We start from the raw sequence: 24,459 nt of genomic DNA on the forward strand, positions 1-24,459 counted from the left end.
TAACTTGATTTTGCTTAAAATGACTAGAAAAACTAACTAAGCTTAATTGTATGCTCCCGTAATAAATAGTCTTAAATTTTGTGTGTAATAATTTTTTTTTAATTTCTTTTATTATGATAAATATCTTGATGAAAAAATTTAATGTCTCAATTAATTGGTCTCTTTTTCTTTTCTTTCTATTTTAAGTGTTGAAGATTTGCAGACACACATTTTTTCGTTGGCTATTTATTTATTAAAGTAAAAAAGCTGGGCCAAAACTGAATTTAAAATAAAAGTAACTTTCTTTAGAATTTAATATTAAGAAGCAGCAAGAAAGTGGTTTGGAGCAGGAATCTCTTTTGCATGACGCCTTAATTTTGGGGGGCTGAGGCGGTTTGGCGAGAGAAACCGGCCTAAGGTGACGGGTGTCAGGGTGAGGTGGGTCTGAAAGGTGATGAGTTAAGAATCTTTCGAGTGATTAGCGTCCTGATGCCACGTCGGAAACAAAAGTGGTTTTGTGTTCCTTGAAGCAAATTTCAAATGTGATCCCAAAACCTGATCTGGCAGCTCTGAGAAGTTATCAACTTCTGAATAAAAAAAAAACGTTGAAAAAATATCTCACCTGCCCACACGTGGACGACGTGGGAGCATAAATACAGTCACACAGGTGCATAGGTATCTTGAATATAAATTCCGAATTTGATTTATTCTTGATATCTCAATTGAATTGTGCGGAAGATAGATAAAGAAAGCCACAAGACCATTTATCATTATGCTTGCGAACAGAATGCATATTTCTGCTCTCAGTATTCAAATGATTTGCTGCACATTATGTATTAAACAAATGCATATATCACGGCGAATTTATTTATTGCCCTTCGCGATAAAAATTTATAGACTCAAAGTGTCGCGTATAAATTTCAAATTTGTGGGTAGAATTGTAAAAGCTTTTTGAAGGGGACTAAATCAAAACTCCCTCTCTCGTTAAAGCAGTGAGATTCAAATTAGAACGTTTTAAATCTTGATGAAGATATTGCTGCGGGAGTGGGTGGTGTATTAATAAATATAAGTAAACAAGACTGCAGGCTCTTTATTATTATGATAATGATATTCACTAGTAGTTTCTGTTGCAATCCAGCGGTGCACTTATATTTATTTTCGAGAGAGACGTGTGTGTGTGCACGACGTAGACTTGAAACCCGAGATGCATTTCATTATTATTATTTTTCCAAGACCTGAATTTATGCAACAAATGCACTTTTCTTGTCCCCGCGGCCGGCGTGATAATGAGGGCAAGAAGAGAGCGAACGTATCTTAATTGTGGAATGTGTACATTTGAAGCCGCGGCCAGGGTGATATGATAAGAAAGTGAAGTGCACGCCGCGGCCGATCCTAATTGTTGACAGCCTCTCGAGATCAGGCGCTGCAGATATTCCCGGCAACAAGCATGAATATTCAACGTGGATATTATTTTCGCGACGGCCCCCTGCAGTGTCTTTTTAGTTCTGAGTTAATTCCTCTCGTTAGCGGCCAGATAAAATGCTGTAATAAATCTTGCAATATCGGAAGAGAGAGAAGGAGCTTGTAGCATATTCACGCCGAGACGGGCCTGCTTATTTTCCACAGATACCATCGCATCTGTCCACCTCTTAAGCCGTCTAGTCTTACTCTATGGCGTTTTTATTGATTTGATCGATTTGCTATAATAGCGGAGAGCAACGTTATAAATAATTCATATGTTACGTGTTTGATCCAGTCTAAAGATGATTTTTTTCCCAAAACAAGTCAGGGAAGACGTAGTTTTGGCTTACAAATCTTATAGGAATACATTATAATTATAAAAATTGCTTATTTTTCCATATACTGTTTGCATTGAATTAGAGAAATTTTTGAACAAAATAAGCAAAATTTGTTAAAATTTTATTAGTTTCATGAGCAAGGGCAACTTTGTGCCACACATGGACTCGTCCAAATTAAATATTAAGTAATTCAGAGATCTAAACCCAATCCGCTGTTTTCATTTTAAGAAGTAACGTCCATAACATAGTATCAAAATATTTGTTTGCAAATTAATGATAGGAAATTTAAATATTATTTAGAGTATTATTTAAAAAATGTTACAACATTTATAAAATTTAATTATTAAGCTAAGACTAATTTATTTTGTTTTACATTTACTAGATTATTTTTTCATTTTGTATTTGTATTTTATTATAATAAGGTATTTAAATTATTTTATTTCTTGGTTTTCTTTTGATCATTTATGATTTTCTTCATACACTTAGCCGGTAATTTTATTTTAGAGCGGAATAGAGGTGATTTAAATACTATTTATATAAATAACCTGCTTCTATTAGATATTGAAACTATATAACTGATTTAAAAAACTAATATCATCTAGACCTAGGTTGAAAGTCATAAATTAAGATATTTGAAACTGCAAAACCATAAATTATAATTACATTCAGAATGCATAAACCAAATTCAAAATATTACAATAATAATTGGAGAGGAGAGAAATCATTAAAAATGAAAATTTAAATTACTTATTATTATAATAATTTGTATTATTATTTTTTTAAATTGAAAAAAAAAACGAGGTAAATTTTTTATAATTCAGAAATTTCTGGACCTGCAATGTATACAAATTTTACAATTTTCCTTAATTCTAGATTTAAGTTACTGTTTCTCTGCTATTTTTTTAACGATTAGCAAACAAAGCTGGGCAAACAACAGTTTAAAATAACTTCTTTGCTGGACCTAAGAGGAAAATTCCAGATATAAATCAGCCGAGCGTTGAGAGAAGAATTCTTTGACCAGCTCCATTTCATTCATTTTTGGTGCAATTATTTTGGAGATGCTGGCCAGTGGGCCATTCATCTGCAGTGATAATTGAGCGCTCAAATGTGTCCAAACAACAGCAATTGTTGCCTGGGCCCAATTATAAAGCCGCGTCCAATTTATGCTCTTCTGAATTATTCCTGACTTATTTACGACCGATTTAATGAGAATCAAGCCAATTATGTAAAGTATGTGTGATCGCCCGTGGCTCCTCCAGCGCGAGAGTGACACTGTTTCGTCGGTTTTGTGTCTGCCCACTCGAAACTCTATACTCTGACGAGGCCTGCGGGCAAGCAACGAATTTTGGCTTCGGTAGCGCTCCCTACAAGGAAATAATTACGGCTAGAATATGGAATTATCTAATTTTTGCTTCGGATCAAAAGCAATTATTCTGCACTTGGGTTGAATAACAAACAGGTTCAAATTATAGATTGTGTGCGTTCCGATTGAGTAATTTAATTTTTCATCTTAAGACCTCACTAACTTGCTAATGAGTTCATAGCGCGAGTGACTCTATAAAATTAATTTAATTCATATTTACAGCTAAGTTGTGACACACCTGAGGAGGTTAATAATTAAAAAAGCGGTTCCCATTCAAATTAAATATTCACCTCCCATTAACAAGAATCACAAAAGCAGACCGCAAATTATAAAAAAAAATCAGGCGTGCGGCGGCAGAAATTGGATTTAGCAATAATTCATTTATTCAGTGACCTGGCCGCTCTGAGCTCGGTGTTTTTTTTTACAAGATGAATTATGAAGCAGAGGCGCGCTTCGAAATTGGCCACCGAACTCGTCCGTCCGGCAGCTGGGAAAAGTTGAAATCTCTCACTAAAATGCAGAGAGTCTCGCTTGGGATACACGGTAGTCTAATATTTTTATTTCCAGATGGATTGTTTAATCCATCGCCGGCGGCGTCCTGCGTGTGTCTCTCTCTCCTGGTCAGAAAGCCCTTCCTTGTCCAAAACCGAATTACACATGCCACTCAGTTTAAATTAAAAATAAGTCAACCGAGCGAGCGCTCTTTTGCATTGTGGAAACGCAAACACGTTTGAACAAGGTGGAGTCCTGCTTTTATTTATGTAATCTCAAAATGGTATGTATTTTTAATTGAACTAAAATATCTTATGCCTGAAGGAGAGTCAAATATTATAGCATTGGGAAAAATTATTTGGATTTTATTTTAATTAATTTTATCTTTAAACTGTCACTTAAACAAATTTTAAGGTCAAGTTAAATATAAACAAAATCAAGGTGCTTATTTCATGGGTATGTGATGCATATTTTTGTTACCGTGATCATAATTCATATTTTTCTTTTATTTTAATAAACTGTTTGGAGGTTAAATCTGGATATATTTTTCTGGCTCAATGCAAAAAATTATTTTAATACTATAAACATTAGAAAATTTTCAGATTCAAACACTAATCACTGTAAGTATTTAGGAGTTTTCCAGTAAATTTTAATGCATAGTTATTTGTATTTTTCCTCAAATCCATAATTATATCCCTTTAGAAATTTGAGTAACTTTTTTGCTATTTTTTATAAAAACAAAAATACTAATTAAATCAATTAAATTGTTGTAACAAATTTAAAGCAAAATATTTTATAAATATAAATAATTTTTCCCAGCCCTGCATGGCAGTTCCTCGTCTTGACATCACTAGATCTCTCTAAGAATTATCATTACTAATAATAAGCAGAAAATGGCACTCACGCCTCTTTCGTCATTTGTCGCCACGTCTAATAATAATGCAGGCTGCGTCTCTCTGCACGAACTGCAATTTGTTGTGCGGCGGCTAATAAGGCAAATCTACATAGATCTCTGTCATTTCACGCGAGAGATTTAGATGAGCATCGCGATTAACAGGGATGACTGCTTGATCATTTTTTAGCCTGACAATCCGGATTTGATTTGCGCTCCGAGATAAAAGGATGTAAAATAAATTTATCTTCGCGTGCGTTTGAAGTGCTTGTTCTGCATAATTGACGCGGAAAACAAGCTCGGCTTGATAAGTCAATTTGTTTCAAAGATGAGGATGTATAGAAAGTTGTCTGTATTTTTTTCAAAAGCACTTGAAATTTCAGTGCAATAAAATCAAAATGGGTTCACTTCTTACAAAAAATTCAAGTCACCTACGATATAATTATATTGGTGCTTTTTGGAGCAGACGGACCCCTGAGGCTGACTTGGTAATGAGCGAAAAGAGGGGCTGACAGCAATTTCGGTGCCCGCACCGATTTATCACTGCAATTATATGCTATATTTTCCTCCTAGTCGTAAAAATACTGTCCACTTTTTCTGCGAATTCTCTAGTCGCTTCTGGTGCAACAATTAATTGTGGTCAACCTTTTGCTTTCGGAACAGCCTGTTATTAAAATCAAGCTCAGCTCGCTCGGCAACAATAATTATCGATGAACGTCGATTTATGAGACGAATCTTTGGCTCTTAATTCGTCCAAACGCAGGTCTGAAGCTGATTAATTATGCAAGTTAATTTGTTCCGCGGCCACCTTTGGTCTTAATTGCCCGCGTTTTAAAATGCGCATTTTAAAGTGAAATTATAAACCCATGCAAATTTTATTATCCCCTCCTGAGATTATCAGCGGCTTTTAATTTACGACCAAATTCAGATTTCCGACCGGATTAATGGCTTTATTGGAACGAGCTAGTCTCGGTTATATTCAAATTAGGAAAAGTAATTAAGCACAAACACAAGAGGCAGGAAAAGAGATGACGTATGAGATTATACAAAACTTTCCTGTAGTGCACACAAGCGTTTGTGTCGTAATAATAAGTCAGGCGAAAAGAGTTCTCGATTCCAATTAATGTTCTTATGCAAATTGGACAGCATTCCAATTAAACTCTGCCACCATTTACGCGGAAGGTTCTTTTATTTATTTACGAGAATCTGGAGTCACTTATAATTCACTCGGAGAACCCTTCCTTCTTGAAATGACGCCGGGGTTTTTATTTATCAGCTCTTGGTCGGGCCGTAAACAGACAGGCTTGTGTGCTTCTAATTATTTTTAATTAGTCCCACACCACAACCGTTGTAATTTTAATTGCTTTCGGCTACCAATGAGGCACTCCCACCCATCCTTCAGTTACTATTACACGCGTCGTCACCATCACAAAATAATACCCGTATTTTTAAAGACAAAAATAAAGCATGATTTACTTCACTTGATAATTTGAGCTGCAGTTTTTTGCCAGGAGTAAGAGCAAAAGAAAAAAAACAAACAAAGCGGCAGTCGGAAGTTTAAGGCAGTCATCTCCACACAAAAAGTCCAAAAACTATAATTATCTTACAATATTATTTAGTTATTTTTCGTTTGTATTTTGTAATTGTAAAACTTTGTTATTGTACAAACCGCATAATTTTTTAATGTATACTAATAGGTATATCCCGTTATGGGCAGCAATTTCCTCCTTGTTAGATCAATAAACACACAATTTGCAACAGTAAATTAAACTCTAAGATACAAATTTGTTGTACGAAATTAATTATTGTTTGTACTGTGCACAAATCATATTTTTTTCCCTTTAACAATTAATGAGACGTCAAAACTTTAAAATGTTCCTAAAGTAATTCTTATTAAATGATTTTGTGGGATTTTTTCATTTAGGCTAAAATCCAAAGTTTGTATAAATTACATATTATTTTAGTTTACTAAAATTAAATAAATCTATAAAAGTTAAAATGAAGTCAAATAATATTTCATAGCAATTTAGAAAAATTATTTTATTTTTTAAATATATTTATTAAAAAATTTATATTCTATTTATGTGTTTGTTATTTGCAACTTATATGTTTATAGATCATTAAAGACCTTCTTAAATTTTAAAAAGATATTGCAAAAGTTTGAAATTTTCTTTATATATTCTATGATATATATCATGATCCAACTAATAGTTTCAAAAAAATGATCATTCAGGTAGAAATGCTAAAGGTCTTTATTCTAAAAATTACCACATTTAATTCAATGTCATAAGACAATATTGAAATGCTTAACATAAACATATCAGATCACACAAAAGAGTGGATTTATAATTATGTGACTTTTGCACTTTTTACCACTCTCGCTATTGAGCTTAAGGCGTAAGAGAAAGAAAGTTACTCAACTCATTGTAATAATAAAGCATCCGCGTGTGTCCATATATCTCGAGAGCTCAAGGCTTCTGGAAATTATCGCAGCACATTTTCGGCTAAATATGCCCTAATTGTCGGTTCAAGACAATTTATTGCTCGCGCACCGCCACTTTCCCACGGCAGTGAAATTAATCGGGGGCACCTAGGCCAGCCACGAAACACGCGCGCCTATCAGAATAGAAGCTCCTGCATGCATAAATGTAATTACGGTGCATCCAATTCCTGATTTATCGACGATCGGCAAAGCAAACCCAATACGCACGTAATAATCGGCGCCGCGATAAGCATCAAGATATGTGGTCAAATTGTTACTGCCGCACATTCACCTCTGCGCAAATCCATCATCTCGACTTTCATCCAACTGCCCAAGTTGAAAACCTCGCGTTTAACCCAATGTGCAGCACGCTTAAAAAAAACTTCAAATTTTATATAGGGGCACCTGCAGACGCCTCTTTCAAATATTTTAAAGCCCACGAGCACTACGTAAAATTGTTAGTTCCTGCCTGAAATTTATATTAAACAGAACGTCAGCTTTTTAAATTCTGAAAGGCGACAGAATTTAACTACGTTAGATAAAATCATGAAGAAAAATCGCATTCCTTATAATTAGTCATAAGTATACATACTCCTATTTTTTAGCAAATTTATTACTCTGTTATGGACATTATTATTGACTCCAAGACTCGTTTGTCCTCATGTAAGAATACAAATTTAATTGTTGATCACAAAAGTTGTTCATTATAATGAATTGACTTTTATATTCAGCAATAAAAAAAATAAAGTATAAAAATTAAGCTGGATAAAAATAGCTTTTATAAAATTATGTCAAATAATAAATTAGATGGAAATGAATGAATAGGGCTTTTTCCTCGTTGCAGAAATTGTTTTTTTTCTTTTATTAAAAAAAAAGGAATTGAATAAAACAATTTCTGCAACGAGGAAAAAGCCCGATTCATTCATTTCCATGATCATCTCCTCGAGTGTCAACTTCTTCAAACAAATAAATTTAAAAATGTTGAAAGTGACAATTTAGAAAAACCCCAGATTTTACAATCCAAGTCTCTTATAGATAAATTTGGTGTTGAATTAGACTTAAGGAAACTGTTTCGCCAGAATAAATCCTTGCATTACTTTCTACATACCAATGTCAAGCAGTCAACTTTTCACTGCTAGCATTTTGCGAAGTCTCTTTAAAAAATATCAGGGAACCTATATCTGCAGCTTTCAATTTAATAAATGTGTACTAATTTAATGTCACGCAGAAATTTCCTGCTCCAGTCAACGTTAAATGTTTCAATTAAAATTCCGTCTCTGGATTACGGCAAAAAAAATGCGAGTTCTGGTCTGGAAGCAAGTCTACAAATTTCGCACTATCGTTTCCGTAATATTTTTTTTTGTCAAACTGAATCATGTAATATATAGGAATTTACGAAAGAGTCTTTTGCATTTATAATCCGTTCATAAGCTGAGAATTAAATGTTGTAAAATTTTGCCAGAACAAATGGAATATTAACAATTTTAATTTTCTCCAAAGTTAAAAGCCGCCAGAATTACAAAATATCATCCTGTCTCAGTCAGATCTGATTAGAGGCTAGAGAGGTGTGATTGATAAGCAGTCTTGCACGAGCCGAGCGTTTTTTAGTTAAGTAAAAAGTCTTGTCCGAGTGTCTTGTTAGGTTGATTATTAGAAACCGGTGGCTGCGTTCGGTAGCTCATCCAGCACAAGGACGTGTAATTTAATTGTCAGACGAATTTCCGCTTCGAGGTTGCGTGGCAGTTAAAAAAGACAGAGCAGTGAGTGATTGCCTATTTTCGGAAACAACTCCCTTTCGTATTGTTTGTGCATTGGAATGCAGCATAAATAATCGTCAAATCGACACCATTTATATTTTTCTCGCGGTGTCACACCTTTTCCTGTCAGATTTGCTTTCGGACAATATCAATCGTCTGTCGAAATAAAGATATTATTGGTGCGTGTGCACTTATGAACAAAGCGTGTGGGCACCTATCAGATGCACATACCCTAAAAGGAGACTGCATGATGTGTGGTGGTTTATTTTCACACGGAAGCTTTCAAGCTTTCGGCATCGTATATTTGAATTTGAGCAATAAAGAAATCAGCTACTTTGACTCCCACGCTTAAAAAGAAAAGGTCTCACAAAAAGTTAATTTGTAAAGAGAATCAAAGTTTCTGGTTGAAGATCGAATTAAGTCATATAATTATACAAAATACTTTATTTATTCTTCATTTATTAGATAATATCAATTTTCCGAAATGAATTAGAGGCTATGACAATTTTTCCCAAGCATAAATATTTTCCATGAATAGTTTCAATTGATAAATAAACTTAAAATTGTGCATATTATCAGATTTTAAAACATTTAACTGCTGCATAAATTATAAAATTAAAGCAATAACTGTGCAAGTTTCAATGTAAAATAAAAACATTTTATTTATATTAATTACATTTTAAAATGTAAAATTTTAAGATGAAAATTTTTATAAAACTGGTTGAGAATAACAAAAAAAAAAATAGTTTTACCTTTTTTCTGCTTGTGTTTCTTCCAACCTGGCTGGACTGCTGGTCAGCGTTGGAAGAGTTAGGCAATGACGTTATAAATAAAAAAGAAAAAAAAATGATTGCGTCCAGAGAAAAGACCGCCCATGGGCTTCCATATTTCATTATGCAGAAAGCGCAGGAAGAACCCACAGCGCGGCGATAGCACTGCTCAAAAGCTTTAAACGCTGCGCATTGTTTTGTGCTCATAAATAAAAGTCTTCAATTAGCCGACGCCGCCGCTTCTCTTTCACAATATATATGTTGATATTATTTCGGAGCTGAATGAATTGCGAGCAGTTGTAACACGCGATTGTAATCTGCACGCCCAGAGAGAGATGCATATTATTATTATTTCGTCTTTACAGTGTGACAGAGAGAAAGAAATGGGTGGTGAATTATGTGTATCACTTTTGTTCACAGTTTCTGGCGCTCCAGAGAAGAACAAAGAAACCAGTTTTTGAATCAATAAAATGTGCACAAAATTAATTGTGACCGCTGCCGGTTGGAGAGATAAAAATCTGCAGGAATTCCAGCGCGCTCTTTAGCTGTGTGATTTATTTGCTGGAGAAATGGAGGCCGACCCTTTTTCAGGAGAGTAGATTAAACGCGGCCAATTATTTAAAGGAAGTCGGCACAAATTGTCGTTTTTGCCGTACATCTCGCGAATTTATCGCGCTGCGACTTTTTGCATTACAAAGGAGTTCTGAGAAATATTATGAGGCGGTGGTCGGACGAATTTCATATGCGACGCAAATTGAGGACATGCAAGTTATGACAATGAAAAGAAAGCGGCCTGTATTGAAACCGAAACATTTCAAATTAATTCAAAAAATGTAACGCACTTGCAAAAAAATTTAAATAGAAAATAGATTAAATTTATTTATTAAATACAAAATAATATCATGCATAATATACGTCTTTCTCTTCTGTTTTATATTTAAAAAAAGAATATTTTTCTATATTTTAAGGCAGAAAATGATTTTTTTGCAAACATTAATTTCAGGAAACAATATTTCTGGAAAATGACGAATGTATGCAACCTGCTCAGCTCTGGATAGTTTATAGAGCAGGAACTTATTGAGGCGGGTGTGCATTCCAGGTGGCGAGAGAAGTATGAAAAATGTATAATGAGTGCAAGCGATTGCTCGTTGAGTCGCCGACAGTCGATAAAAATCAGCATCAATGAGCACACGCTGCCGTAGTTTATTGATAATGGACATCGTAAACATGTGCCTTGTCATATTATGACATTCATAGACTCGCGGGCTGTCAGCAACGAGAACGCGGATAATTCTTCTCGCCCAGCGCAATGCAATAAATGACAAATCAGTCCCGTTCTCTTTTTTCCGCGTTTTGCGCGCCAATTTGTTGTTTTATTGCAAACGCGAGATTTATTTATTATTTGCACCGAGTGGCGCGCAGCACCCACTCGATAACATAATATCGCATGCACGCTTTGCACACTCACGCAGAATTAGATCCGTGAACGTGTGCGTGCAGATTTGCTCTGCTTGTGAATCGCAAACAAATAAATTAAACGCGAGCGAACACGCGGATGCAATATTAAATGAGCTGCAGCTTGACTCATTGACTTTTACACAGGCGAAACAATTATTATTCCACAGCAGCCTTGATTGTTACCTCCTTTCTTTCTTGGAAGTTAAGATTACATTTAACAATTATTAACTTCAGATAAAAGGCAGAAAATTTTTTTCACATCGCTTATTGTTAATAAAAATATTATTAATTTAAATACTTTATGCATTTTCTGAATTTATTGATTTTGTACAATAAAAACTTTTGTTATTAAAACTTTTATTTTTATAAATTTAATATAATTGTTAAAAAAATAGATGTTTAAAAATGATAAAAAATTATAAATTAAAAAAAAATAAAACATAAATAAATAATTAATAATGGATTAATTTGATGTAAAATAATGAAAAATTAATCAAATTAAAGCATTTTTTCTGTATAAAGTTCACTTAAAATTTTTGTTATAACGTTTTTGGTTGAAGTTTGCGTCTGATTTTAATAGGTTTATCAAAACTTTAAACTTGAATTATTCACATTTATAAAGTATATATTGTATCCTCCCAATTATTATCATAATACTTTTTAGCAAAATGCAAAGCAAGAAGCTCAATATTTGCTAGGCGAGTTACGCCCCTGATTTGAAGCAACTATGGGAATGTAATTTCGTCATCACGAACTGGCAGTTTGCTCTCTTCAGAGCAAACCGAACAATAATTATTATGCGCATGTTAATTCTTCTTGTACATTGAAATTGCATAAAGATAGCTACGATTGACCCCGCTCGGCTTTGATTTTGCAGCTCTAGTTTGAAAAGTTGCGCAGGCTGTCATTTCTATTTCGCATTGGAAATCCAAAGGGCCCGCGGCTCACTTCAACGTAATGAATAAAATGAGCCGCGCCGCGAGAGAAAGAGAGAGATTTATTATTTAGAAAACAGAAGCTGCTGCTTTAGCGCTTTAAATATCGGTCTTGGGTGAGAACATTGAGTAATTCGTCAGGGCGAGATCATTATCGCTCTTTGAGAGCAGCTTTGTCCTTTGAATATATTCAGAGTTGCGATGCTGATTTTCGGCATTTTGACTCTCACGCTTGTCAGATTAATCCTTTAAAAGAGCTCTCGTGTCACTTTGATTGATCTAGACTCCCAGCAGCCTAGGATTAGTGTTGGCCGATTTCAAGCTCATTTAATTTTGCATCTGTGGAGAGAGATTTGCATGCGCACTCAAAAGTTTTTGACACATTTTACATGATAGGATTATTGCTCACTTTAATTAAATTTTTCTACAAGCTTTTCTCATAATCATTGTCAAGAATATTTTCCCATAAATTTTCTATCTAGACCTGTCTTCAATTCATTACGCCTAGAAAACATAAACCGCTTTCGTAAAAATTTGAACATAAATTTCAAAATGAGCAATGTCAAAGAGCTAGTTTACTGCAGAATTAAGCAACAAAAAATCCTTGTAGTAAACTGGAAACAGTAAAAATGTCAATATATAATATAATATAAAAACAAAAATAAAATAAAAAGGTCAATTAACATAACAAAAACATTTAATTTTTTAAAGCGAACTTCTTGCTATGAGTTTCGTAAATAGAAATCTTTATCCCAGATGTATTTTAGAAATGAACGTAATAATACTTAATACGAATCATTTAACTTAGCTCTGACCAAAAACCACCTAATAAAAGACATTTAAATTTATGAAATAGTGCTTGTTAATATATTAAATTTATAAATAAAATAAAATATTTTTTATTATAAATGCAAAATGTTTTAAAAGTTTAGGTTGCTATGTAATAAAGTTATTTGTCACATATATATAAAATATTGGAATTTAGAAATTTTAATTTTTTATTTATTGTTTTGTATAAAATATTGACATAAACTTTCTTTTCTTTCTCTTATTAAGATAAAAACTGTAATATATTTTATGGGAAAAACAGGCACGTGATCAATAAATATATTTTATCATTACAATTAGTGATTTTATAAATTACAACATGTTTTACTTTATAATCGATTTGATATTATTTGCTTTTTCAACAGCCGCTTGTGCTGCAAATTTCTTCATTCACAACTAAAAATACAAATATATTTTCAGTAAAAAATATATAATTTATTATAATAATGCAATACTAGAATATAAGAAATTAAAATAATCTTATCTAGAATATTGAGCTTTGAATTTCAGTGCTTACTGGGAAAAACGCCTTTTAAGCACGAGTGAACATTTATGGAATTGATATCTAGAATGATTTCAAATGCATTGTTTGTTGTTTTCCGGAGCAAAAAACAAACACACGTAACAAGACGTAATTATGAAGTCGGTGGACAAATAATGCAAATAATGCAGAGGCGTGGGTGTTGCTCTCATAAAAGGCTATCGCGTCTGCCCATCGAAGGGAGGTCCACCAAAGTCGTGAGGTTGCATTTCACATCTCGCATAGTCCGTTCTAATTAGTATCAGGACCTTCGCTGCTGAAAACGTGATAAAACGCCGTGAAAATACTACATCAACTTTACAAGTACGATTGCGCACATACTCGGAATATTGTTGCGGGAGAAATAATAATAATCCGCGCTCGGTTATGTCATGCATATCTAACACAATGTAATGCGCACCACTATCGTGTATCACACACACGATTGAATCGCCGGCCAATTGAAGCGGAAAGACAAGCAAAAAATCGAGAGCAACTCGAAGGTGCCGCCGCCGCCGTGAGTATCCGGAAAGGGAAAGGAGAAAAATAATCATTACAATAAAATAATGGACATCATTATGTGTTGTTTTTTTATTGAGAATTGCTATCACGCATGTTAAATGTGCTTTTCGCACACCTTCTTATTCAATGACACGACATTATTTCTTTGCGTAATCCGTTTATTCCGCTTGATCAAAAGCAGGTGTCCAGTTTGCACTCGCCGCCCTTCAGAAGTTCGCCGACCAGTCTCAGATAAAACATTTTTCCGCAGCCGCATTTGTTTTCGTAATCGTCCATTTCTGCGCCGGTCAGCGCAATCCCGGCACAGTCAAACTCTTTGATGAATTTAATCTATGAATTTTAAAATGAATAACTTTAATATTGTAAAATATCTTTTTCGATGAAATTACTTTTTCAGCCAGGGAATCGCGATCGTCATACGCGTACCAAACGTCATCTTTGTACGCGTAATTTTGTGTCGCAACGTTTTTGACGGTGGTAAAATTTTTTTGTCTGATTGCTATGCACACCTTTTGTCAAAAATAAATTTTTTTGTTAATTTTACTGAAATTTTTTTTAGAATTTAAAATTTTACGTCGGTAAATGGAGAATACTCTGGAAGAATTTGTGATTCTTGGATAAAACCGGATCCGATTCTGTGCGCATTTGGAATTTTCAGTTCGAACGTCAAACTTCCGATGTCAAAGAAAATCAGAACTTTTCTCAAAACAGCTCTGTCAACCTTTCTTCGGAATAAATCAAAATTATCTCTCTGGAATAACGTTAAAACTATTTAACCAGAAATAATTTTTACGTTTAATTTTCACCATTTTCTTTAGATTAGTTGATAAGTCGATTGTCTTGGACCAATGTCCTGCCTGTTTGAACGTTTCCAGCACGTAATAATCCACAAAACTAGCGCTAGGAGAGTACACGTCACCTTTAAAAGTCACTCTTTTTAACCTGAGAGCATCTAAAACGTAAAAATAACCTGCGGAGAAAGTGAGAAAAACGCTGTTGATTGAAGAGTAGAACAAAACCAATTTTCCGATCGGTTTCAAGAGTTGCGAAAGTTCCCTCAACAAGCTTACAACGTTCAGTCGATCGTCCAATTTCAGATTCGTGCAAATAGCTGAGTTCTGTTTTAAAAATTATTATGCATTTAATGGTTAATAATAATAGTTGTGCAATTTTTACGTCAGGACAGTTTGGAAAAGCCCAAAAAATGAGGACGCCGTCCAATTGGTTTTGGACCATGATGTCCCTAATTCTTCTCACAAACGCCAACCGTTTTTCTTCATTTGAACAGACTTTGCTCATTGACAGGGCATTCATGTTGTTCAATTTCCAGCCGCCAACTTGCAATATGTTTTTGATTCGAATTTTTCTCGTGAACGTCATCGTACGTTCAATCACTTTGCGGTATTAATTAGTTTAATCAAATTATAATTAATATTAATACAAACAAGAAATATCTTTATCAAGTGCATTTAAAGTCTCGTTTTGGACGTTGAACTGCACCAGATTTTCGTAATTTATCATGTCGCAAACTTTTATGTTTGGCAATTTTTCCACTGGAACGTCTTTCACAATACTTAGTTGTGATGTAAAATCGGTTCTGAATTCTAATTGAAAATATTACCCAGGTCTGAAAGAGCAGAGAATTTTTCTCTCAGGTGCCGCATTGAAAAACACTTTTTCAGAGCATGTCTCACCAAAAACTAGAAATCAAAATCAGTAAATACTTGAAAAATTATCTCATCAAACCTCCTCCAGAAATTCGGCTATAGTTGCATCTTTTATCGTTTTTATTAACATTTAGATCTTGCAAACCAAGACATTCGGCGAAGCAATTTTTTAAAACAGAATCTATTTTTAATGAAGCATCAAAAATTATTAAAAAATCATTATATTTTGAAATGCAAAAACCTCTCATCGTCTTTGACATTATGATCCTGTCATCTTCCAAGCGCAAGTTCCTTACAAGAGGAATCTATGGTTTTATTTTATTTTAATTTAATTAAAAAATTATTGCTCACCGCTGCAAGTAGAATCGTGATAGAAAAAAAGGGCATAGAAATTAAAAAGGTAAAACAGAACAGGCGCTGAACTTTTCAACTGCAGCAGCTGACAATGAGATTTGTTCTGAATTGATTTTTGATTGAGGCACGTTTGATTGATGGAGCTGGAAATTATTGAGTCACATCCCATATTTATCTGCCACGATTTGTCTGATATTATTTTAGAATTAAATATTTTAAGCATTTTTGGTAGAAAAGCTTGCAAATAAAACATTTTTTAACTCTGCTGAGTTGCAACAACAAAGACGCGAATGCACTTACGTGAAATAAAACAAACAAATCGCAGCGCGGCTCTTTTATTATGCGATACATTACAGTACAGGGAAATAAAAGGAGCTAAAAAGCAACAATTTAATGCTCAGCCAGTGAAAATATTTTATGCGTTTTGCGCCGTAATACATTCACGAGAACGCTTTCTTGCTCGACGTAAAAGCAACCGATCAAAAATAAATATATTGCAATATTGGCAAACTCGCCGCGCACTCACTTACTTATGAAAACTTTTACAACAGGGCTGGGCTGCAGCGGCGGCTGTGCCAATATTGAAAAGATAAATATGCAATCTTTCTTTCAATTTCCGGGTGAACAACAACAAAGCACAAATTTACTGCATAATTAAGCAACGAGAAATCCTTCCTTTAAACAGAAAACAATGTAAATTACAATTTAAATTTTATGAAAAGCAAAATACACATAATTGAAAGATATATTTCCAAGAGACCCATAGAATAATTTTAAATAGCGAATGTATTCTTTTTTTCTTTGAAAATTTTAATATAAAATTCAACCCCAAATGTAATGTGAACCTCGTTGAATTCATTAACATTAGCATAACCGTAATTGAACAAAATTATATTATCTTCAATGAAGCCTACTTAAATTGATCTGAACCTGATCATTTTATTAAAATTTTGAAGACAAAGATGTTTTTCAAAAAAAATGTGATAACTCAGTAAAATACATTTTTCATAACTATATTAAAAATTTTGCTTTAATTATCAATTACACAATAAATATTAAATTTTAATATAATAATTAAATAAAAAAATGAAAAAGCTATGAAAATTAATATTTTTATTATTTAATTGATGTTTTTATAATTACGGTAAAGCGTTATTATAGAATAATTTGTAAGTCTTATTATATATAAACAAATGATTATTTATTAAATTTAAATTAATTATACAGTTAAAGAATTACAATAGCAACTCTTAATTGTGTTTTGGACTTCATATAGGTAGCAACTATTTGCTAATTTACTTGTTCAAACATTTCTTTAGTATCGATTTTTATTAAAATTTTTAAGGTTTACGATATTGGAAATAAATTAATCATTTTATGGGGTGTTGAGAATTAAAGAGTATACTCATCAAAACGATAATATTGAGACAGAAAAAAAGGTGCATTCAGAAAAATTGTTTGAATCGATATCCAGTTTTAGAAATTTGTAATTAAAATTAAATATCATAATATTGGTAAACAGTCGAGCAAATTTTCAAAAGGTTTGCACAAAGTTTTACTGCACAGGTGGTATTTTATTTTTCTCTCTTTTACAATGAATCAACGTTATCTCTCCTGACAAGGATAAAAATTCAATGCAAAAACATTTAACTAATGATTTTATTTTAAAAACGAATGAGCATTAAATAATGAGAGATAAACGCAGCTCGAAAATTACGAACAATTAGAAACAGGGTGTTTCTTCATTCTTCACACATCATCAATCGTTGCACGCCTCTCTCTGTCTGTGCAACAGTTGAGGACTTGCAGAATCAGCATTCAGTGTCAATATCACAGCTAATTGAAAAGGAGCCGCGCGCGCGCGTAATTGAATTTCAAGCGCCCGAGGCGTTATGGGAAAACGTGTGCAGCGCAATAAAATAAATAAATAAAGCGGCTTTATTTATGCAGACACATAATGCAATTTGATGGTCTGAACATGTTGCCTAACAATCGCGGCGGTGGAATGTAGGGTAGGCCTTTCATTATATAACATAGGCACAATGCCGCTCTAATTGAATTCGTCTCGAAGCGCTACTTTGATTCAAATTAAAACAGATGTGCGTAGCTGCGGGTCAGAATTTGCGATTCTAATTCGATGTGTGCGACCGACACAAACTCGTTTGGTAATTTCTACAAACAAATAATAATAATCAAATTCGTTCCACATATTGGAGCGTAACAAGAAATTAAAATAATCCGAGCGATAAAAATCTCCTCAGCTGAGCATAATATAATGTCCTGTGTAATTTTAGAGATAGTTAATTTGCGCCTCTGTTGGGATTAAAAGTGGCGCGTGCCTTATGGACTGTGATTTAGCATAAATGTTCTGCGGTCGTGAAAGAATTCCAGGCATCAAACGACGCGGACCTCAATTAGGCGCGACCAAATTTGGTCACGGCTCGCACCAGACTGCGGACCTTTAAAAATATTTATTCGGCACCTCTTTCTTGAAGCTCAATAAATCTCAAGTTTGGAAAGGGCGACTGTCAACGGGTATTTGTCACACTCGGCTTGAAACATGATTTAACGCGAGCAGAGCAAAATCAATCGGCTCTCGTAAAAGTCGCAACGCCGCCAATGACTTGACCCTTCGCATACATTGTTAAATCAATTATATTGCTCGATTTATTATGTGTAACACTCCAAGCGCGAAATGCAGATAAGATAGCGTGCAGAATAATCCATTGTGTCTCAGGCATGGACAGGTGTAATTTTTACATACAAGTTTTCTTTTAGTTTTTACCATGACCAGAATGACAAATTTTCATGACCATTGTGAAAATAATGCTAAGTAAGTTTGCCCTTATAACGAACGCCGCTTGATGCAGATGCTGAAAATGAGATAAATTAAAAAACGATATATGGAAGGAATTGTTTTCAACTCGTGACCATTCTTTAATGAGATTGTTAAAGATAATTTTTGAAATAATTCTATGAAATTAATAATTTAATTGGACTTCAGACTTATGATCTGTAAATAAACAGAAGATGGAATCAATAATTACACAATTTTCTGAATTATAATGATTACTCAATCGAACTAAATTTATTATTTTAAACACTAAACACACATATAAATAATAGTTTTAAAGTACAAAATATCCCAGAATTTTTCATATTCAATTTAATTTAAATAAATTGTAAAATTTAATTTTAATTTTATAATATTTAATACACCAACAAAACAAAGTTTTAAATTGTATTTGTTAATATATATAAATTCTTTGCAAGTTAATTTTGTATACAAAATAAATGTTAATTGTTAATTGCCTTTCTTCAATTCCTGAATTTCAGCATTTACTCAAAATTTTTATGTAAAAATTGAAAAAAAAACGTATCTCGTGCGCAAACCTTATAAATATGATCTTTATAAAAATAAGTAGTTTCGAAATCCAATTAAATTTGCATTCAATATTATATTGAACTTATGTGCACCGACAATGTTCCTAATTAAATAAAAAAATATTTTCTAAAACTGAAAAATATACAACTTTTCTCTAGCTGTAGATTGGAAAACTGGAAAATAAATCTCAAACTAAAAAATCAGTTGAATGAATTACAGATTAATTACTTGAATCGAGGCGAGCACTGCAAGTTGAGTACATAAAATTCTCGATTATCCTGATCAACACAATAGATATCAAATGTGTCGTGTTCAAATAAAACCAACCCAGGTCACATTCCTTGAACTGTGCGCGGCGTCGACGTGCGCCCGGCCAGCCAGCAGTGTAACCACTTTCTTGATCTATCCCAATGCACAAACGATAGTTCTAGGTCCACTCTTTGTGTCGGCGGCGGCAAAATAAATGTTGCCGCGCACAATAAATAATTCAGCGACGCGTATAATATTCCGCTTACATAATACTCTGTACACACGTGGTGCATTCATTTTTCGTGTCGCTGAAATTTATTCAGGTCGTTATATTTTAGCGAGCGAGTCGTACATAATAAAATATGATAAGCGGCGTGTATATGTGAAAATCGAGTTTGGCCGCTGAGCTATACAAGACGCAGTTTTATTTCATAAGTACTTATTCATGTACTTTATTTCATGCGCACTACCTTGATGCGCTCAACTATTTGCAAGTTGTACCTTCCTATAACAAAGGAACGCTCTCATGAATATAATCTGAACAAGCACACACGATTTTGACAGTCTCATTTCTCAGCCCGGACACACTCATTCTTTATGAAAATTCTATTCAAATACAGCTTTTATCTCTGGCGACACTCGTATAAAAACCGGCATAAATCTGGCATAATAATATTATTTAAAAGCCACTTTTCCCACCGACTTTTTGAAATCGAATCGTTGGTCATTTGCCAATTCTTTTGACAGTTGAAAAAACCGCATACGCACTTTTGTCACACACTTGGGGCGTCAAGAGACTTGATTTGCGAGAAAAAAATTACCTCTTCCGCGCCTGTGGCTGCAAAACTTGTAATTGAGTTGTCCAAATATTATTGCAGCGAGATGAATTCACGACTGCTGCTCCAATAATAAACTGGTTCGATTGTGCAACAGCCCATTTTTTATCTTTCGATTACCCTGCTCAATTTATGTTTCAAAATTTGATGCTGATCAAAATTTTCCGTGGTGCAGGTCAATGATTTGCTCAACTCGAGTAATTTGCCATTGCGAAATTGGATATTTCAGCTAAATTAAAAGTATAATTATTATTTATAGTATTATACATTTTCATAATTTTTCATAATTTCATAAAGATATATTTTCTTCAATAATTTGATTATAAGTTTAAAACAAAGTTATGTATTGAAAGTTCTAATATAATTATGCAATAAACTAAAGCTCATTTTTTTTATCAAAACATTTCCTATATTATGAAGAAAGAATTGATATAATTTAAACATCACAAGAAATTCAATTATGAAAATTTTGAGGACAAATTTCAGCCCACAATTAGTGCTTGTGCAAATTTAATAATAAAAATTACTTTTACCTAGAGTATTTTGTCTGTGAATTGTCTCTGCACTAAAATTCATCAAAAATTGATAAAAGGTGGTAAATCATCAAAGTTCACCTTCCGTCTGAAGTCTGAATCATTAAATTGGAAACTTACAAAAATACAATACAGGATCGACAATGCAAAATTCGGTCACGTAACAATTACAGCTGCCAATTTTCAACGCGCAAAAAATGAGACACGAGTTTCGCAAAATCTGCGATCGGTATCTCATATAAATGTATCCAAGGCTACATTTATCTTGTCGCTTCGTATATTCGCTCGGATGAAAAAGTGTAATTCAATTTGCACCTTGCAGCCACACGCATTGAAGAATGGCCCGCGTCCATTCTTCTTGACACATTAAATCACCGCCGTTGCGTAAAATGAGCGAGAGAGAGAAAAATATGGGTTGGGTAAAAAGTAACTTGATATGCAATCCTGGTCCGAAACGAACTTGCTTGATCTTTGAAGTACCGAGAACTCTCCTGTTCATTAGAATATGCCCCACCTACTTTTGGAAGAAAAACGCAAAATTATGCAACCGAGAAACTGAAGAAATATGTCATATTTTTTTGAGGCACTCTCAAAAGCATATCAAATTTTATGGCACGCCTGAAAATATAAAATCAAGTTCTGAATTCGGCGCTTTCGTAATTATTTTATTGATTTTTAGAAAAGTAAATTTTTTACGACACTCGATCCTACTGACCTACATCAATATGCTTTTAGTTTTTAACAAGGTTCTCAAGAGTCATATAAATTTGAGCCCGGATTCGAAAAAGAAACAAGAGATTTGCTCTGGAATGCGCGCGTTGAAATGTGAACACAACTGCGCGAAACATCGCCGGACCATTCCGATTTATGTGGTGATAATTTAAAAGACGCAAACTTCTTGTATCGCACATGAGTGAGAGAGTAAGCGGAGCGTAATGAAATAACATGTTGATTAAGCGGCAAATAAATTCAACTTTCCGCGGCTGATTATGGTAAAATGATATTTAATCTGCGCGGCGAACACAACAATTCCATTAATTCACCGCTTGGCACATGGCAGCGTGAAACATGTAGCGCACGAAACAAGCCGATGTTTTCATAATTAAAAGGCAGCATTGTCCTGTCTGTATCCCTTTCTCAGTTAGCGGCAGGTCGGCCTCTGCCACCCAGGAAGTGACCACGGCCGTTTTGTTGCCAAAAGTTAACGAACAACTTTCAACTTTTGTGTTTAATAGGAAAGTAAAGCTTGCTGTTTTTAATTAAAAATTAATTACTCATATAAAGTTTCGAAAATTGAAAGAAAAGGAAATAATTAATTAATTTATTTGTGACTTTTTCCGCATGAATTCTTCTTGGGGGTTAAAAATTAAGTTTGCAATTCCCTTATTAAACTTTTGACTAATATTTTTATGAGATAGGACGAAAGCTTTTTATTTAATTGTCTATGAAATGCTTCAATAGGAAAAAATCATATGAAAATTTAATTTTGTTATCTTTTTGAAAATATTTGCCGAGTTTTTTTCAAGTTTCTCATTATTAAAAACTAGGAATTTCCTATATCGTCTAAATCTCATATTCTCACCCTGTATTCCTCCTAACGATATCTCAAGCGATCTCAAGAACTATTAATGTCCTCTTTCTCCCTTTTGATTTAATTTAATTGTTTTTCATTTTATCATATGTGGTTGATTTCATGTATGGCTAGGACAAGGTTGCCCACAGTTAGAACCTAATAAAGCTTTTTGTAACTTCGAGGACTTAATTGATGAAATTTCCAACTAGTGTATTTTTCAAATATCGATAATCAAAATTGCAAGGTGAAAAAAATCATAATAATTTAACTCAGTTTTAGAACGTATATAAATAATATTAATAATATTTTCTCATACATTGTATTTGTTACAATGTGGACTAATAAACAATAATAATAATTAACATTATTTTAACCACAAACTGCTATAATCTCCTATTTGAAACCTATTTCAGCTTAAAAAGTCACCTAAATATGCTCCTATTTTGGCTATGAAATTCACCCTACCTGTGAACTGAACTTTTTGAAACAAAACTTAATGGATTCAGAAAAATTTGATAAAAATTTGTGATTTTCAAAGTAATTTTTACTCTACGGAGTGTTGATTTGCATTGATTGTGCATCACTGAAGTTGCACGATATTTAAATTTTGAATGAGTGATTCCAATTTGCCCTTATGTTTGTCTTTGAGACGCTTTTGCAAACGACATAAATTCTACATTTAAACATTAATTTTTGCTGCCTGACTTATGGTTTGCCATTGGCATGTAAGTTTTCGGCCCCTGAAAAAGGACACCGTGTCAAATAATTTACTTTTCTTATTTCGAGTGCACGCATACAAGTGGCAATTAAAACCACACCGAGGACCACTTTTTGCATTGTTACTTTATTTCACTCGTCGCACCAGACACGTTTTATAATTCAGCCTAATTGCGGTGCGACGGATTCCATTTGCACTCGGCAGGGTGGTCCCCGCAAGGGCATTACCATGTGTGTGTGTTAATGAGCAGATGGCAACAAACCACTTTTGCTTTCAGCGAAATTGAAAATATATTTATCGCGATATCAGAGTTATTTTTAATTACTTTGCATGTAATGCTAATTAATATGCAATATCGCCGGCCGTGTATCAAAAGGAACGCACGCTGAGAGGGTTAAGAATTCACTTCGCGATTAAATTATTGATAAGCAAGAAAAATCGATTTGTACTTTCATCGTCTTTACGCATACATTAATAATCCATAACTCAATTTTATGTGACAACGCAAGCCAATTCATTACCATTAGCGGTTTTCATAAAAAATAATGACCGCGTTTTGCGTAGTTAATTAAAAATGCGCAAAATCTGCCTTCAACAAGTCGGCCACAATAAGTACATAAGGTTGATCCTTTATTATGCCAAAGGTGTTAAGCCGCTCTGATTAGTATTTGAGAGCGGATCGAGAAATTGGCCACTTAACGGCCCCATCAGATAGGCAAATAATAGCAGGAAGCGATAATACGCTCTGTTCAAAAGGAACTTTATCTGCATAATCTCTCTTTGAATATGTTTTCCCAGGTGCGCTTGACGCCTCTAGACGTGCCCTAATACGGCTCACCGTCGGTATCAACACACCAATTTGGTTTTATTGAGTGGTTTCGGACGTTTCGGTGACGAGTATCTTAAACTTATTTATCGATTTGAAAATTTTTAACTCATATTGCCTTACAATTGTGCTACATTATTGTGATCTACATTTACATTCATCTTTGTGTTGTTTTTTGTAAATTTTTCGTCCAATTATTTTATATTTGATTAAAAATGAAAATAGTGCATTTCACATATTAATTAATATATTGCTTTATAAATAAATTTTGTTTTTGTATAAATAGATTATATTAATTTTATTTATTTTGTGTTTGTTTTGAAAATATTTTATATACTTATTTATTATAAAAACATATTTTATTTACATTTTATAATTTAATTTCAAAACTTTATAAGCCATATTTGAAATAACTTATAGAAATCAATTGAAATAATTTTTATTATGTGATGAAAAATATATATTGTTATTCGTATCGCGCCATCAATAAAATTTCTTATTTGCTTAAAATGCATGGTCTT

At 33.5% G+C, this 24,459-nt stretch overlaps 2 protein-coding genes across 6 annotated transcripts in view; one reads left to right on the forward strand and one right to left on the reverse strand.

Moving 5' to 3' along the window:
• Positions 1-24,459, forward strand: part of LOC132198398 (uncharacterized) — a 117,769-nt gene that overhangs the window by 66,701 nt on the left and 26,609 nt on the right. Inside the window, exon 1 of one of the 5 annotated variants that reach the window (XM_059622459.1) lies at positions 3,830-3,916. The exons of the other annotated variants lie outside the window; for them this stretch is intronic. The gene's annotated coding sequence lies outside the window, so the exon portion shown is untranslated. Of the gene's footprint in view, positions 1-3,829; positions 3,917-24,459 lie in introns of those variants that run through there. 5 annotated transcript variants of the gene reach the window in all.
• LOC132192459 (chitinase-3-like protein 1) lies at positions 14,360-15,214 on the reverse strand. Its single transcript, XM_059612436.1, has 4 exons — positions 14,974-15,214; positions 14,768-14,915; positions 14,604-14,716; positions 14,360-14,548 (listed from the first exon to the last, which is right to left on the reverse strand). Exons 1-4 carry the CDS (start codon positions 15,175-15,177, stop codon positions 14,360-14,362), a joined length of 654 nt encoding a protein of 217 aa, XP_059468419.1. The 5' UTR covers positions 15,178-15,214.

This window comes from Neocloeon triangulifer, unplaced genomic scaffold, assembly GCF_031216515.1.
Source record: "Neocloeon triangulifer isolate White Clay Creek 2 clone unplaced genomic scaffold, ASM3121651v1 ptg000001l, whole genome shotgun sequence".
NCBI classification, from domain to species: Eukaryota; Metazoa; Arthropoda; class Insecta; order Ephemeroptera; family Baetidae; genus Neocloeon; species Neocloeon triangulifer.